Source organism: Asparagus officinalis, chromosome 3 (genome assembly GCF_001876935.1).
Source record: "Asparagus officinalis chromosome 3, Aspof.V1, whole genome shotgun sequence".
Lineage (NCBI taxonomy): Eukaryota > Viridiplantae > Streptophyta > Magnoliopsida > Asparagales > Asparagaceae > Asparagus > Asparagus officinalis.
In genome coordinates this window covers 6,706,685-6,724,912 of record NC_033796.1, presented here as the reverse complement: position 1 = coordinate 6,724,912, position 18,228 = coordinate 6,706,685, and the positions used below count along the sequence as shown (strand labels likewise).

Genomic DNA, 18,228 nt, shown 5'->3' with positions numbered 1-18,228 from the left:
ATTAGTATATAAAATAATATATTATTTTTAAAAATATTATATTAATTTTTAAAATAATATAGTATTTTTATAAATAACATATAATTTTTTAAAACTAATATATTATTTTCAAAAATAATATAATTTCCTAAAGATATTATTTTTTAAAATAACTTTTTAAAATATATTATTTTATGAAAAATATTATTTTTCAAAAATTTCATTTTCTAAAGAAGAATATTTCCTAAAATTTTTTTTGAAGAAATATTATTTTTAGGAAAATCTTGAAAATTTAATTTTGAAAATATATGTTTTTAGAAAAATTAAATTGAAAAGTACTATTTTTCTAAAAATAAAATTTTCCTTGAATACTATTATATTTTGTTAAAATATTTTTTTAATTTAAATAATATTTTTCAAAAAGGTATTTTATTTCAAAAATAAAGAAGAATATTTCCTAAAATTTTTTTTGAAGAAATATTATTTTTAGGAAAATCTTGAAAATTTAATTTTGAAAATATATGTTTTTAGAAAAATTAAATTGAAAAGTACTATTTTTCTAAAAATAAAATTTTCCTTGAATACTATTATATTTTGTTAAAATATTTTTTTAATTTAAATAATATTTTTCAAAAAGGTATTTTATTTCAAAAAATTATGAAAAAGAATAATTTTTCAATGAAATTCATTTACAAAGCTATGTTTTTATCCAATAAATACTACTTTACAAAAATATATTATTTTTTTAAAAATATTAATAAAATATCATTTTAAAAATATATTATCTTACGAATTTTTTTAACATTTTAAAATGCAACTTACTTAATAATAAAAATAATTATTTTTTAAATATATTTTAAAATTATGAAAAGAATTAATATCTTTAATAATTTATTGATGGTAAGAAAATAGGTTACATATGTAAAATTATAAGCAAAATCAAACAGCTGCAACCGTAAATTACAAAATTTAAATTTGAAACTAAATAATTACAACTATAGTTATATATAAAAAGAGTTGCAACGATGTTAGTTGCATGCAAGTGATACTTGCATTGCGACTAAAGTTTCCTGAAAGAAAAATTCCTCAAGGACCCAAAATATGGGACCAATAGAAGGGACAAGTGAGGTGTCCACCTCCTATTGGATAATGAGTTGGCCATCATTAATGATGGTCAACTCATTATCCAATAGAAGGGGGACACCTCACTTGTCCCTTTTATTGGTCCCATATTCTGGGTCCCCGTAGCAAAGCTCTTCCGGAAACCAAGCACCCCTTAAATATGGTGGGCTTTTGCTATTAATTAATGATTCACCAAATATGGTGACAGCCTATGAACCGATTAACGCAAAGGGCGCCAGAAGTGCTGCGCACAGTTGTCAGCTTTTGTGTCACAAATTTGAATGAATGATTAATGAATTGCCGGATGGTTTAAATAAGAAAAATGTCTATAATTAAAATTAAATGCATTTCTCTTGTTTCATCTTTCCATTCCTCAAAATACTATATTCCCTTTAGATAGACTAGCACAATACAACAGCGTAGATAAGAGTCCACACTTAAAAAAGAAATAGAAGAAGAAGAAAGAAATTTATAAAAATCATCGTGACTGCATCAAAATTTCAATATTATCGTCAGAGTTGAGGCAAAAAAAAAATTAATTTATTCTTTCATGGTCTCACTTGTTATGCTTTTGGGTCCATTGAATGCCATCCGAGCTTGGACCGAGGCTCGATCTATAGAACAAAAGGGGACCATGGACGGTATTAATGTATTATGATGGACGTAGCCAAGCAAGACTTATAGCGCTAAGTTGTTCTATGAATACTAATAAAACAACAACAATCTCTGGTTGCATTTTTGCTGCTAGTCAAATCTTAAGCTTTTACCTATTTAATTTCTCTACTTGAAACTTCATGACTATTTATTTTCCCTTAATTATTAATTCCTATTTTTCTCACCATCTCCCTTCCAATTAAATCTTTTATTAGTCCCCTCTTCTAGAAACATTTCAACTCTTTCCTTCAATTTCTAACCAAGCATTTGTCACATTCTGCATATATCTCATATTCTTCATAACAACACACTATTCTATCTTTAATTAGAGATGCCACTTTCTATTTCATTAATTTTGTTTTCCTTACAGAAAGACTTCAAAGGTGAACACATTCCTTCTTCTACTTGCTAATCCTCTTCATAATTTAACTTCTAGGCTGAATTTCCTTTTTTACAGTTTCACTTTGATAATGGTTGGATTCTTGAGGCGTTTTTTATATTTTATTACATCAAAAATAAATTAATTTGAACCTCATCAGTATAACATCATAATATGATGCCCTGTGCACTGTACGGGTGAAAACTAGTAATATATTGAAGGGTTAATTGTGAATAGACCCTTGTAGTGTCACCCAATTACAAATAGATCCATGTAGTTCTATTTGAAGTAAATAGACCATCTATAGTATTGGCCAAGTGGGAATACACCACCTTGATGAACTTTTTTTTGACTCTTTTTAAAATAAAAATTTAGCAATTAGCAGTCTATATCCTCATGAATAGAACTTTAGGGATCTATCCGTCTCTTTAAACCTTGTTAGCGATTTTAATTAACAGTTAAAAAATTCACTCAAGAGTCCATTTACAAAAATAAAACTACATGAAATCTATTTACAATTGGGCGATACTACAAAAGTCTATTCGCAACTAATCCTATATTGAATGAGAAAGTCAAACAATGGTCTTGAATGAGAAATCAAGAAGTATTAGACATTTGAATGTTAAGAAATATAGAAGGAAGTACCAAGCAATTACTACTAAACTTATATATAGCCTGCCTTTAAGGTATAATACCAGTGAGCCGGATTATATTAACCCATTAACAAGGATTGGCTGGAATGGAGGCTTCCAGCTCATGATTGGGGCATGAACATATTTCACTTACAGGCCTTGGCCCAGTCAATTATCATGGGCTTTAAATTCGCTGTACGGTATTTATTGCTTCAATTTTACGATGACGTTATTAGCAGATCTCTATTTTCATCTCATTTTCATAGAAGTCTAGTAACGCTGTTTTCTTGATGGATCTAGTCAAAATCCCCTTTACTCAAAAGGTAAATCTAATGACTATCCAAAAAGGGGAAAACTCTTAAAGTTTTAGATGATGTATGGATGTGGTTCATGACATTGTGTGGGAAGCACGACATGTTTGGAGAGTTCCCGAGTTAACCCTCACCTCATCATCAAATATAAAGTGTGTTATAATCATTTTAATGCTGAAAAGTAATCTCTAATCAATGACAGGCAAATATCTCACATTATTCATAATCGAGCCAGTACTTTAAAATAACCCAAGACCCAGCTCGGACGACTCGACACACAGACACCTCATGAGGACGACTCAAATGGTGTTACATGTCGACCCCTGGCTAGGTCGACTCCCTGATTGACCTACTCAACCCGTCATTCGGCCGATATCTTGCGAAGACGACTCAAATGGCGGTACTTCTCGACCACCGGACGAGTAGAAAAGCAACGAAATACCTCTAGCCTCGAGCCCCTCCCGCACACTGACACCCAATAACCACGCAATAAATGCCATTAAATGCATTATGGGCGTTATCATTCCTTTGCCCCCAATAGTTTGTATGACACATCAGACCACGTCGGCACCACCAATCACTTAGCATTAAATACTGAAGTGACCTCTCCTCCACTCGTCGATCGATACCTGTAATGCAGATATTAACGTGGTCATCATCTCATACTTGACTGAAATAATCATTCTACCCTTCTACTACCACTATAAATAGGGGTGCTATAGATAAGATCTTTTCCTCTACCCACTGTGCTTAAGAATTTTTACAGTTCACTTCTCCATTCAAGCAAATCACTGACTTGATCGTTAGAGGAACATCCAGGGAACCCAACCCCGCTCTCTTACGATTTTCTATTTGTATAGAGAAGAACAGCCTACTACAGAACTAGACATTCGGAGGGTTAGAGGACCTCCGTCAACTTAATCCCTTCTTTTATTAACCGTTTGATATCAGTCATCAACACAACATATTTTTATTCATGTGTTCCATGTGCTCCAGAAAATCCAATAATGAGGAAGATTAAGATTTAATATTGATTTAATATACATTATTAAAATAAGTATTTTGTCCATGCTCGCACGAATGAGTATTACATATAAAATGAGTTATATAGAGCATGTAGTGGAAACTAAACCCGTGCCATTAGATTAGAAGGGTAAAAGCCTGATTTTTTTATTATTTGATGTTTGGTCTTCAGAGGTTTCTTCTTTAGTCATATGCATGTGCTTCTAACTTAAATTGTCGTTGAAGTTTTTTGATTAAACTACAGGTTTTCTTCTATATTTTTTATATATACTGTAATTTTATGGATATGAGCAAACAAATGGCTTACACCAATGGCTTATAACATATGCATTATTGAAAATTAGATAATCTGAATTGGAGTTTTTTCTTCAATTAGTTTGAACTTAAAATAATTTTGAAATAAGTGGGTGGATGACATTTATTTTAAAATTTAAAAATTATAGAATTAGATAGTTTAACTACTAGCCTCTCATTTACAATGTTCCTCTCTATTTATAATATTCTAAGATAAAAAGAGAAAAAGAAAAGGTTGGCTTGCCGAATGAGCGCATGGATATTTTTTATTTTAATATGTAAAAGTTTAAATTAGATAGTCTAACCATCAAACTCTTCTATGTAATATCTCTATTTATATAATATTTAAAAATAAAAAATGATATGAAAAAAATTTGGCACTCCTGCTAGTTGATAAGATCATCTAAAGTTGATATTTAATTATGAAAACTTTTGAGATTTGATATAAACTAAGGAGTTTATTTAGTTAAACCATTCAACACAAAGAAATAAAATAAAACATTGTAGTTAGATGAGATATAAAGCTTTCACTTATTGAATTCTAAAACAAACTCACACTTAAACCTCAATCTTGTGATGCTTGAATTAGAATTTCAACTTAATTAGAAAAGTGTATGTAGTTTTCAAATATCAATAAAAATATTTTAAGAATCCAAATTTTTTTTTCTTAGAATAATATTAAGAACGCATTAGATTTTTAATAAAATTATTTAAAAATAAAGCAGGAAGAATTCGAGATAATATTTTAGGTAATTTGTGTAGATAATTTCATTTATTTTTTGGATTGCAAAAAATACTTTGGAAATGGGAAAGTTTTTAATTTTCTAAATCTTTACATGTTATATTTTTTATCTTGTGTTCTATTAAAATTTTTAAAGAAAGACACAAGTGAACCAAAAATATTTCTTTATGAAAATCAGTAAAGATATGATACCAAATTAATAAATAACAAGAAAAATAATAAGTTCACATTAATAATTTAACAAAAAGTCCAATTCATCAACTTTAAATATAGTTTTATATATATATGATTTAGGGTTAATTTTAGAAGAACCCCTTTAACTATAATGATTTCTTAGAAAACTCTTAAACTATTTTAAGTTAAGAAATAACTCTAAAGATTGGGCATGTAATAGATTACTTCACTCAACTTTGAAAATCAGAGAAAATCCTCTCAACTATGTGTGAGAATCCCCTTAATCTTTCACACTTTTCTTACCAAACCCCCCTTATGTCATTTGAAAATGTAAAATAAGTGAAAACCCTTTTAAAATCAATTCAGATAATTACAATGAAACTTCCAATCGGTAAAAAATTTAATTTACATTGCCCCCCCACCCTATTCACATCCAAAAAAGCAATGTATTTCCTATGATTGAAGGGTATTTTGGTTTCTTAGTTACGTACTTGTCATGTAACATGCTAGACTTATCAAATGTTAGCTTTCAAGACATAAAAGCAAAATAGTTTATAGGAATTTCTCAAAAATTTAAACATGATGAGGTTTCTCTAATTAAAATAACTAAGAGAGCTTTTCTCAGACACACCCCATATTGAGGTGGTTAAATGAGGAAATTTCTAGGAGCTATCTCAAATTTTCATAATTGAGGGGGATGTCTATCCAATATGTTCCAAATTTGAATGAGCGGTGGGTGGGGTGGTGGGGTGGTGGTGGGGGTGGGGGGGGTGGGGGGGGATGGTTTTAAATTAAAATAGTTGATGAGGTTTTTTTGAATTAAAATAGTTGAGGGTGCTTTTCTAAAAATTAATCCATATTTTTTTAGAAAGACTCTGTACATGAGTTTTTCCCCTATAATTTCTATATTGAAATATATAATTTTGAGATTTTTGTAATTATTGATATCTATATCTTGATAAGGATTACAAAATATTTAATCATTAGAAATTTCAATTTATGGATAGTTTTGAATTAATAACTATAAGATTAAGTGTCTACATGTCATCTTTTGATGGGATAGGCTGATAAAAGTACATGTAGATACTTATGATATGGTACTTGTCAATTTCTTATGTCTTTATAATTTGACTCGTTAATTTTTTGTGGCTTTAAGAATTTCACCACTTTCGCCTTATATATAAAGGAGGGATGCAACCTTAAAAAGAATTAAGGTTTTGGAATAAGGTTTTTTCTGAGGAAACATCTTCAAAATTTGGTGACAATATGTACATCATCTTTGTTCTGAAAGCCGTCAGCCATCTTGACATATATATGGTAAAATTAGATTGAAGCTTTTAGGTATTTTATTTTCATATTCCAATCTTTTTCTTCCGGTCTTCTATTAGTCTAATTTCTTGCCTATCTCAATAAGTTCAACCTTCAATTCTTTTTTCTGAGATAGAAGCGTGTTCAAGACTTAGAGTTCAAGGTGCTTGATTGTTATTAGAACCCCCCTCTAGAAGTATTTCTGTACTGATTGAATTCTAAAGTTGATTTTCATATTATCAGCATAATTTAGATATGCTTTCTGCGAAAAATTCCTTTTCGATATGCGACTCTTTATTAGACTTTTTACATAGGCTTTTTCTGCACATACTTTACAACATGAGAAATAATAATCTATCATGATGAATTTCAAAATAACAATAATGTAAGAATGAATGGTGAAATTTTCTTTGGAGTATTTTATTGAACAGTGATGTACTAATCTCTTTTTGCGATTTAAGTGCAGTCCCAAATTCAGAAGGGTAAGAGAAAAAGGGTAGAGAAATGAGAGGAGCAGTGGTTGTTTACCGCCCACAAATTATTCGATGCAGTAAGAGGATCATTCACAAAGTTCTTCAAGGTTTTACAAAGATAGTAGTAGCAAACTTAGAAAACAAAACTGAAACCTGTAACATATTAAGTTGTTAAATATTGCTCGAACCACCAATGTGCATGTCTAATTTCTATAGGACAGTTAAATCTTACATGATTTGACTATAGATTGAAATCTCATATTAACGCTGTCCTTGGCAATTTCTCAAAAGATCATAAAGAATCAGATTTAATCATGGTCTCATTTTAAAAGAAATTGTGTTCAGCAAAAAGTTAGGCCAACACTAGCCCAATTTCTTTTGAGGCCGAATTCGTCCTCTTAAACTGGTTTCAATTTGGATCACCTCCCTCTAATCCGAAACAAAATTAGTTTAATTTAAAACAGAATTAAGCTGACTGATCCTAACCCAGACCCGGATAGTTTTCGAATTTCTCGAACACCAAATTATTTCTCGACAGTTATAATAACAATATAATATGAGGGCCATGAGTATGAGCTGTTTGACATATTTTTATGCTTTTCGATCTCGGCTCAGAAAGAACCAATCCATGGAAGTTTACTAAGCTTAGTTTAATTTAATCATTAGTGGCAGCAGTTAACTAAGCTTAGTTTAATTTAATCATTAGTGGCAGCAGTTATCTTGAGTTGATTAGTTGAGAGAGAGAGAGAGAGAGAGAGAGAGAGAGAGAGATTTCCTTATAACTTGACATTGAGACAATGAAGAATAATTCATTGTATTTAGCTCAACAAATGCTTCAAGGGACTCGTTCTTATATATGGTCTAATTTGGACTTTTCTTTTAGTCCAATGGACTGCTGACATAAATCATATTTTAGTTTTCAGCCCCTCACTAGCACAAATGAGAATACTTATCCTCTAGCTTAAAATGTAATCAATTCATGTGATATGATTAGTATCATTAACAACTTCCTATTAGGTGGAGATTAGTCATTAAGAATCTTAGGGAGCAGATGGCATACAAATCCAAAAGCAATCTTTTTCACACGACCATTCATTTGAAGTGAAGAACCCTATTCTGTTTACAACTAAATACTCTGATAATTAATATAAATTGGCTCGTTATTGACCATTGCTTTCTCGTTCCTATTCTCCCTTTTTTGTGACAAAAGGCCGCCATTAATGACGAGAACCGCTCCTCACTCCCCATTGGCCTTGGGAGCTTAAACCAATGGGAAGATTCGGCCACCGTCTAGATTAAACAATTATGTTTCATCACAAGTTTTAACTTCCAAACTTCCCCAAGGACCCAAAATATGGGACCAACAGAGGGAACAAGTGAGCTGTCTCCCTCCTATTGCAAAATAAGCTAGTCATCATTAATGATGATCAGCTCATTAAGCAATAAGAAGGGGACACCCCACATGTCCCCCTGTTGGTCCCATATTTTGGGTCCTTGTAGCAAAACTTATATAGATTGATCCTTGCAATGTGAAAGGCAAAAGAAAAAAAAAGCCATTTTATTAAAAAAAAAGGGGGAATAATTACAATAGAAATCAATTTTTGATCCGAAATCCAACTATTAGATAGCTGATGCGTCTGTTTGCTGATAACAATACTCATGGTTCCACGAACTATGAGTTCAAAGAATAAATATTAGTTTCGTGTATATTTTCAGTTTACAACCTAATATGGTTTTAGATGATTTTTTTTATTTACAATCAAAGTATCAAACTATATATGAATTCGGAGGGAAATCATTTTTAACAATGATTTTTATCTTATACGAAACTGTATTAGGTAATTTGTCAAAAAAAAAGTTTATTTTCTAAATAATTCTAGAGGAAATGCTATGGGGTTTTCTCTATTTGTCTATAAATAGCACACGACTTCCAACTCCTAATATTTAACACTCAGTTTAAACCTCAACAAGTCTAAACCACATGTTAAAAAACGGTTGAGAACCACAAAGTCTAATATTGGGAACAGACCAATATTAGACTTTGTGCGTTTGAAAACGAGAAAAATACCTATTTCTCTATCACTTTTGATGCTGACAAAAAGAGCAGCATTTTTAAGTAAAGACATAAAGAACCGACAAAATATTGAACTAAATAATCTCTGTAAAGAGTAAAAAAAAAAAAAACCTTGAATTTTACAACAACCATAGCTTATTTTACCTATCTAACCAATTTATAACGTTAACAATCTCTGTACATACCTCAACGGCAAAACATCACAGTAATCCTTCTCTAATCCAAGATCACCCAATAAAAAAAATAAAAAGAAAAAGAGGAAAAGAAAAAGAAAATCAAAATACCCAAAAAAAAATCAATTTAAAAAATAATAGTTCACACCCGATTAAACGCCGACGATTGAGACTCCTCGCTCTTCGTCGCCGCTCCGCCGTAGCAATCAAAAGCATTGAACTTCACACCTCCTCCTTTCGTAGACCCCTCGCCTTTAATCGAATCCCCTCGCCGGAAAAACCCGCCCCTAATCGACGACGACCCCCTAATCAACGACGACCCATCGCCGTCCCCTCTCCTCCCCCAATTCGTCATCTTCATGGAGAGCGTCCTCATCAAGAACGACCCCCATCGATCGGACCTCCCCAGTTGTATGCTCCTCCCTCCTCCTCCTCCTCCTCCTCGCCTCGAGCTTCCCTCAGCTGGGTAGACCCCCAAGCTCTTCGCCCTCTGCATCATCTCCGCCCTCTCCACGATCTCCTTTCGAATATTCGTCGGCAATCGAAGAGTGAACCTATCGAGATTCTCCCCCGGCATCACTAGTGAGTGCCCAGTCGAGTGCGACCGCGGGAACCTCGCTGGTCGAGCCCTCGACCGCGCCCTCTTCGTGTTGACGAATTTTTCCAAGTTCTCGATCTCGGCCTTCCTCTCTTCGTCCTCTTCGGCTGGGCCGACTTGAATCGCCACCTGCTGAGGCTCGGGTTCGGGCCGAGCGGCGTTCGCGTTTGTTCGGTCGATTTGGCCGATTTCGGGCTGCGGGTCCGCGGGGGGTTCTTCTAGGTTGCAGCGGCAGACGGGGCAGGTCACGTGGGCGGCGAGCCAGGCGTCGATGCAGTCGGGATGGAACACGTGATCGCAGCGAGGGAGGAGGCGGAGGCTCTCGTCGTCGTCGAACTCCGACAGGCATACGGCGCACTCCAGCGAGCCTTGCCGAGCTTGTGGTCCCGGACGTCGGAATAGACGAGGGTCGGGAAGTCGCGAGGATCGCCGGGTCGAGTCCGCGCTGGCGACGGGAGCGGGCGTTGGCGCCGCGGTTGCGGGGCGTTGGAGGCCTCGGAGCCGCGGCGGTCGCCGGCGCACTGGCGGATGTAGATGGAGAAGAAGCCGAGGAAGAAGAAGGCGGAGATGAGGACGACGATGACGATGGCCATCGAGGGGTTAAAATTAGGGTTCGAGAGGTACGGGCTGTTGGAATTACTGGAGGAGGAGGAGGAGGGAGGTGATTGAGCTGAGGAGAACCGCGCGGTGACCAGAAGCAGAAGGAGGAGAGGAGGGTGCGGTCACCGGCGGTGAGAGCGGGGGCTGAGAAGAGGCCATTTTCGCTCCTTCCTAGGAGGACGAACGATGAATAAAGGGGAGAGAGAGCGGGGGAGGGGGCGTTGAGCAGTATAAATAAGGGGAGGGGAACGGAAGAATTCCTGCGCGTGGAGACAAAGAAAAAAGAGCTTATAACGGAAGGAGGGAGTAATCGAAAATAGTGGTATGAAGGGGGCGGCCAGGCGGCCAGCTACTGCTGACTGGCAAGAGGTCGGGTGATTCTCACGTGCAGTATTTTGTTGGTTAAATTTCTCAAAGCCCCCTTATAACTTTTGGGGTTCGTGTACACCCTCTTCAACTTCCAACAATTTCCAGAAACGCTCTGAAGCCGTTGGTCAGTTAATTGAAACATGAGGTTCTCTGTGGATTATGGGGGGGGGGGGGGTGTTAGGGTCCTCGAACTTCCTCGCGATGGCTGATTTTTGAGCCATAAGTCATGTCCTGCACATGAAGAACTCGTGAGAGGTCGGAATTAGGATCTCTGGTGGTTCCTCCAAAGATCAAGTCCAGTTCAGAGCTTGAGTGCAGAAGTAAGAGTTAAGTTTTTGGAAAGACAATTGCTTAGCATCATTTTGAATAGCTTTCCCTAGGCAGCAGTCCTCGGTTTTCTTTTATAACAGATCAGAAGGGTAGATAGGTAACTTCGACCGAGCCAAGCTGGCGGCTCAGTCGTCATCGCCATCTGCTTTACGGGTGTCGGCCGCTAAAGGGGATGAGTCACGCAACGTTTAATGTGAGTGTGACAGGATGCACATAGTGCTGACGAGGTCTAACGAGTCATAAAGACTTTCAAGGCTGGAGCAATAATGATTCTGATTATGTATATTAAAGTGATGGAAATTGACTGTCGGCGGAGGGCTCAAGGATACACCGCCTTCCGACTCATCTCATTAGAGGCCGGCAAACACCGTCTTTTTAATCGGCCTCGTAAGTTGTCAGCCTAGAAAGGCCGAGTGCCGATAATGAGTAGGTTCAACTGGAATGGTAGGGCGAGTGAGGATGCTTCTCATCTTGATCCTGCAGCTAGGTCGGTAAGTATCGTCTTTTTAGTCGACCGAGTAAGTTGTTGGCCTATTGGGTCGACCGCTAGTGTTGCTCGAGTCGTCCCTCTTCGAATGCGGCTGATTATGCATAAGGTGGGACACGTGTCGGCCTTCTCGTGGAGATCAACACTCAACTATTTGTATGCTATAACAATAGCGTTAACCGGCAATGATCATATAGGAGGGTAAAATTAGGGGGTAGGTGTATATTTGCAAGCAAAAAGGGTGGTTCAATCTTCTTGGGTTTTTTTTTTTTTTTTTTTTTTGGAAATGTTGAAAAGTGAAAGGGGGTTTTTGAGCACCCCAAAATCTAAGGGGATAGATACTGGTATTTTAAAGTTAAGGGTGTATATGAGAAATGCCTAACTTAAGCGAGTTTAGTGAATATTTACCCATCTTTAAGAATTTTCCACTTATTTATTTATTATTATTATTTTTTGTCCTTTTTGTAGATATAACCTCTGTTTATTAAAATTTTTTGGGCTTTTTGTCTTTAGGTCCAATAGTTTACCTCCCTTTATTTTTAAACCCAAGTAGTATTAGTTGTATCTCTAAGCCCAAATTTCTTTTTGTATTTGTCTTTAAACCCAATTTTCTTATATAGGGGGACCCACATATAAGAGTATTATATTTTGGAATTGGGTTTAAAGATAAATACAAAAAGAAATTTGGGCTTAGAGATGCAACTAATACTACTTGGGTTTAAAAATAAAGGGAGGTAAACTATTGGACCTAAAGACAAAAAGCCCTAAAATTTATTAAACAATGGTTTGAAAGGTATCTTCTAACCGACTTCAATGGATTGTTGCTGGGCTCAATGGAATGAGTCAATGAGGCGCCCAATATTACACTTCCCTTGTGGAGGTTATCTCCCAAGATAAAAAGGTTTGAAAGATACGAAAAGTACAAATAGTAGCCCATCGCTTCATTGTTATGGAATATATCATGATTTACTATTTATTTTTCTTTATCTACTTTTTTTTTTTTTTAATTTGGTAGATGCTCTTTGGGGCATCTACTTTTACCTTCACTCTTTTATTCTACTTTTCAAAAATTTAATGGACCAATTAAACGTGGTTTTTATTTTCATTTGAAGTTTAATATAGAGATGAGAGAGAGAGAGAGAGGAGGGGTAAAGAACGCCGTAAATGGCTCGACGTTTTTTTTACAGGCGGAGAATTTGGAGGTTCTTTTTAATTTTTTGTTAAATTTTTAATTTAGCCACACATCCGGCTGCAAATATTACACAAGAGACGTGGCGTTGTTTGCGATCTAGCTTTAAAGATGCAATGACTATGAGAAGATTTAGTCAATATATAGTGGCGGTTGGCCCCAGGGAGATACCGAAGAAGGCGATTTGATCTAGAAGATTAATTACAGCGTAGCCGTGACCGGTGGTGATGCGACCGCCGAGTTTGGGTGAGGTGCGTGACCGCCGTTTAATTAAAGCTCAAGTCAGAGGATTTGTGCTGCATTTGCTTTCACTGAGGCGTGCTTTTTAGAAGAGCTCATCACCGGTCAAAACAGTCACCTGCTCGATCCTCAGGATGTTTTGAGACATAAATCACGCGTTAAGCGTGCTAAATAAACGAGTCTCTATGATCCATGCATAGTCAATATGTATTAAGATGCATTGCGTTTTAATTTAAATTTTCTATTATAATTAAGGGGGGAATGGGTAAATTATCTTTTTGCGGTGAGCGTTTTAGATGGACAGAAGATTAGCTCTCACACGAGCCTAACCGGACTTATTCCAGTGTTTGTTTGTTTACCGTCTTCCGGAGAAATGCGAAGGACTAAGCTTGTGCTAATATGCCCTATTTCCAGTTCGGCTTTCCAATATTAATTAGCCTCTCATATCTATTTTCCAAAGTAACCCCTTAAATCATTCAAATTGTCACTAGGTCTCTAAATTCTTATAAAATTCTTAAGATCAATCCACCTGTGTTGGGGAATTTTAGTCCCCCCGCGTACTACGGTCTTCGCAACACGGAAGCCAACCTACAATCAACGAGATATAGAACAACCACAATCAAGAAGAAAGAACACCGAGAATGACAAGGTTCGGTAGACCAACTTCGAACTGCGTCCACAGAGCAACAATGCGAGAAATCTACTATGTATCAGGAAGAACTACAAGAGAAACCACTCAACTCTCGTCTCTCAATCTCTCAACGTCACATATATAATCAACTCTCATATTCTTTCCAAAGTCATCTCCTCACAATCTTTGAACGGTCAAAGACCACGAAACCCTCTCCCAATGTTGTAATTTTTTACATGAATAAAGACCACGAAACTCTCGTCTCCTACACAATATTCTTGAATTAGGCTACGCACTCTGCTAACTCTACATTTTTAGAATATTGGCTCTCTCTTCTTCTTCTTCTTCTTCTTCTTCTTCTTCTTGGTTTTTTCTTTAACAATAAAAGAATATATATAGAGAAACCAAAATCCTATATCTAGCCTAATTTCTCAATTAGAATAGGATTCAAACTACTAATCATGATGAGACCCAAACTCCTAATTATGATTGATCTCTTGCCCTATCTAGTTCTCATTAAATTATAAAAAGAATTAAAGACACAATCCAACAACCAGATCATTGAAATTTCTTGGTCCTCAAATTCTTAAATGTATTGTTTGGCAAGAGGTTGAGGGAGAAGTGTTAAGAAGAATGATTAAATTAGTTAACCCTTCACAAGAGGTTAAAAATAATTTAATTTTTGCTTGGATTTTTTAATCAAGATGGATGATTAAGTTTTTTGTGTTTGGCAAATAAAAAAGGGTTAATGAGGTCAGTTGCCATACATATCATAAACTACATTATTTTTTAAAGTTTTCAAATGGAGTAAATCTTATTTCTTCTCTTTAGACAGATTTGCTAATCCCTCTAAATGAGAGGCTAACTAACTTTAACCCTTATAAAAGGTTTGTTAACCCTTGACCAAATTAACCTGTTTGGATGGATAAGAAGAGGTGGAACCCCTTTAACCCTTCAATTAAGAGTAAGGGTAGCAAAATATATCATATATAAATTACGGAATCTAGTAGCTAATTCAATAATTTGAGAGATTAATTTCAAAATATTAAAGATTTAAGGGATCGAAGAAACCGTAAAAAAATTTACATTTTTGCAATAGAACTCAAGCAACTCACTTATAAATGAAAACCTTGCCCAACGTCCATGAAATAAGATAAAAAATTGTCAAATATTAGTATGTTCCGAGTATTGTTGTGAATGTTTTTTTTTCCTTCTTTAGAAAGCACAAGGAAGAAGCCAAGTTGTTTGTATTGTATTATGTATTAGGATTATGTCTTTGATTCATCGTATAACTTCATGAGAATTAGATAGGGTTAGAGATCTATTATAATTAGAAGATTGGATTTCATCATGATTAAGAGTTTGAATCCTATTCTAATTAAGAAGTTAGAATAGAGATAGGGTATTGGTTTCTCTATATATATTCTTCTATTGTTGGAGGAAAAACTAAGGAGAAGGGAGATAACCAATATTCTTGTAATCTAGGGTTAGCAAAGGGCATAGCCTGATGCTTCAAGAATGTGCAAGAGGCGAGGATTTCGTGATCTTTATTTGTGCAAAAGATTACATTATTGGCAGAGGGTTTCGCAGTCTTTACCCATTCAAAAGATTGTAAGAAGTGAGTTTTGGAGAGAATATGAGAGTTGATTATGTATGTGAGGTTGAGAGATTGAGAGATGAGAGTTGAGTGGTTCCTCTTGTAGTTTTCCCAGATACATAGTAAATTTATCGTATTGTTACCCCGTAGACGTAGGTCGAAGTTGGTCGACCGAACCACGTAAAACTTGGGGTTATTTTTTCTTGATTGTGGTTATTTTATATCTTGTTGATTGTGGGTTGGCTTCCAAGTTGCACAAATCGTAGTAGATGGGGAGACTAAAATTCCCCAACAAGTGATATTTGAGCGATGGTGATGGATCCGGGAGCGAGTTCTCAAGATAGAAGGTGATGTCGTGCAAGATTGAAGATCGACGTTACAAGAATCAAGATGAAGAAAAAAAATAAAAAAAGAGGCGGCTAGCTGGTGGTAGAGGACAGATGGCAAAGGCACGGCTCGCATAGGCATGGCTAGTGAGGAAATCTGGTGAACAACGTCGAAGTAGCAACGAGATGATGGTAGCAGTTTTCTAGGTTTCTTTATTTTTCTCGATGGCATTGGGATTGATGGAGGATTGAACCTCACGTGTGTGGGGTAGCATGTGATTGGCCACTTGAGAGAAGAGCACATGAAAGAGAAAGTTCGTCAGAATTAAGACTATGTTTGGCAAAACTAGCTGAAAGCTACGAGATTATAGCTGAAAGCTGTCAAGCTAGCTGAAAGCTGTGAAATTATAGCTGATAGCTGATAGCTCTGTAGCTAGCTGATTGACTAGAGCTGTTTGGCAAAATAAGCTGTACAACTAGCTTAAATTTGTTAAATGACTAAAAAGGTCATGCAATATTATTGATATAAAATTAGAATTATTAGGGGTAAAAACGGAAGAAAAAAATTGACAGCTCCTTCCTAAAGACAAACACTACTTGAGATAGCTTTCCAAAAGCTACTTGCAAAAGACACAATCTCCAAAATAATCTCCTCCTATTTTTGGTCACCAAACAGCTCTACTAGCTTATTGACCAAGTCAATAAGACACAAGCTCTTAGATAAGACACTTTTTTTGGTTGCCAAACAGGGCCTAAGTGAATGAGAGAGAAATAGGTTGGTCATGCCGGTGCCCAAGATTCGGTGTGTGGCTTTGTATAGCGTTTGGTGTTTAGTTCAATCTTATGGCTAAGATTGACTAGAGTGTAGATGGGTAAATCGATGGCAGATTTTAGTAATTCAGGAGTTGATTCCTAGGTTTTGGAGTGCTCTGAACGCAATGGAAGAGTTTGAATTAAGGGTGTTAAATGGGTGATTTTGGGTATTAAATGGGCGGCCCATAAATGGGTGGGCACGTTTTGCCCATTAACCATTTATGACTCATTTAATATTTTCTAAATGGGCGGGTTTTTGCCCACCTATTTAATAAATGGACCACTCATTTGTCCATTTAACTATAGTAACTATATATATAATACTTTTGGGGTGTTTTTATAAATTTTAGGGGGCTTTTTGTAAACTATTGGGGGGTTTACAAACTATTTTTGGGTTTTTTTTGTAAACTTTTTGGGGGCTCTTTGCAAATTTTTTAGGGGGGGGTTTTGTAACCGTTTTGGGGCTCTTTGCAAACTTTTTGGGGGCCTTTTGTAGACTTTTTGAATATTTTTTATAAACTTTTTGGGGGTGTTTTTACAACTTTTTGAGGGTTTTTTTTGCAAAATCTAACAACAAAATCAAAATTTTTATTGGGTTTGATGAATTAATTAAATTAACCACAAAATTGTTTCTTATCCTAGCACAGTGCGTATCAACAAGACTGCCATAATCTTCTCATGTTTACTGCACCGATTTTTTGTCCATAAAACACTCTAATTATTATTAATATCCGGTGGAAATCATTACAACCCATGGAAAAAAAATTAGTAGCATAACTTAATGGTGTGTTTGGGAGTTTACTAAGGGAAGGGAAGGAAAGGTAAACAACGGGAAGGGAATGGAAGGGAAGGGAAGAGAATTGTAATATGTTGTTTGGGAGTTGAGTAAGGTGAATGAAGGTGAAAGGAAGTAAATATATGTAAATTTACATAAATGACTTTATACTAATAACACATCAGCCCTTTTATTTGTTTTGATGGGGGGTAAGAATGTCATTACACCCATTTACCCTCCTTTACCCTCCTCTACCGTCCAAATCGGGGGGGGTAAAGAAAACCAAGCAATTTTACCCTCCTTTCCCCTTCATTCCTCCTCTCTACCCTCCTTAAAAAAACTCCCAAACAAGGTGAAAGCCTCATTTCTCTTCCCCTCCCCCTCTCTACCCTCCATCCAAACAGGGCATAAAGCAAACAACAAATTCGGAAAAAAAAGTTCCTTCACCTCTACGAGATACTACAAAGCTCATTGGCATCGCAATCCATCGCAACTCTCTCCGCCAACTCCCTCATCTCCTCGCAGTAGAACAAGCATATGCTCTTCTTCAATCCCTTCAGCGGCACCGCCGTTGCCGCCATCAGAGACTACAACGAGCTCCGCGCGATGTAGACCCACCCTCCGCTCTTGACGCAGTCCGAGGAGAGATCGAAGCTCCTGAGCTCTGACCAAATTGATCTCGGACTTCAATTTCGTATGGAGAGTGAAGACCGAGAATTTAGGGGTTTCGAATTAGGGATTTTATGGTTAGGGTTTGGGGTGGGTTTTGGTAGCGGAATCCGAGGAGAAGAGGCGGGAGCTCGCCGTAGCAACGACCGATGTTTTTAGGTTTTGGTTTTGGGATGACGAAAAGAAATGAGAAGCTGCTCAGAGCTTCGGGTTTTGGTTTTGGGAATACAGGCGAGCAAATGGGTGAGTAAAAGACCGCCCATTTA

The 18,228-nt window shown here is 36.0% G+C and overlaps 1 protein-coding gene across 1 annotated transcript; it reads right to left on the bottom strand.

Annotated features, from left to right (window-relative positions):
• Positions 9,283-10,792, bottom strand: LOC109832799 (E3 ubiquitin-protein ligase ATL6-like). The gene is given in 2 exon segments (XM_020400223.1): positions 9,283-10,301; positions 10,304-10,792. Coding segments are annotated over 2 exon segments (1,047 nt in total). The 5' UTR covers positions 10,530-10,792; the 3' UTR covers positions 9,283-9,480.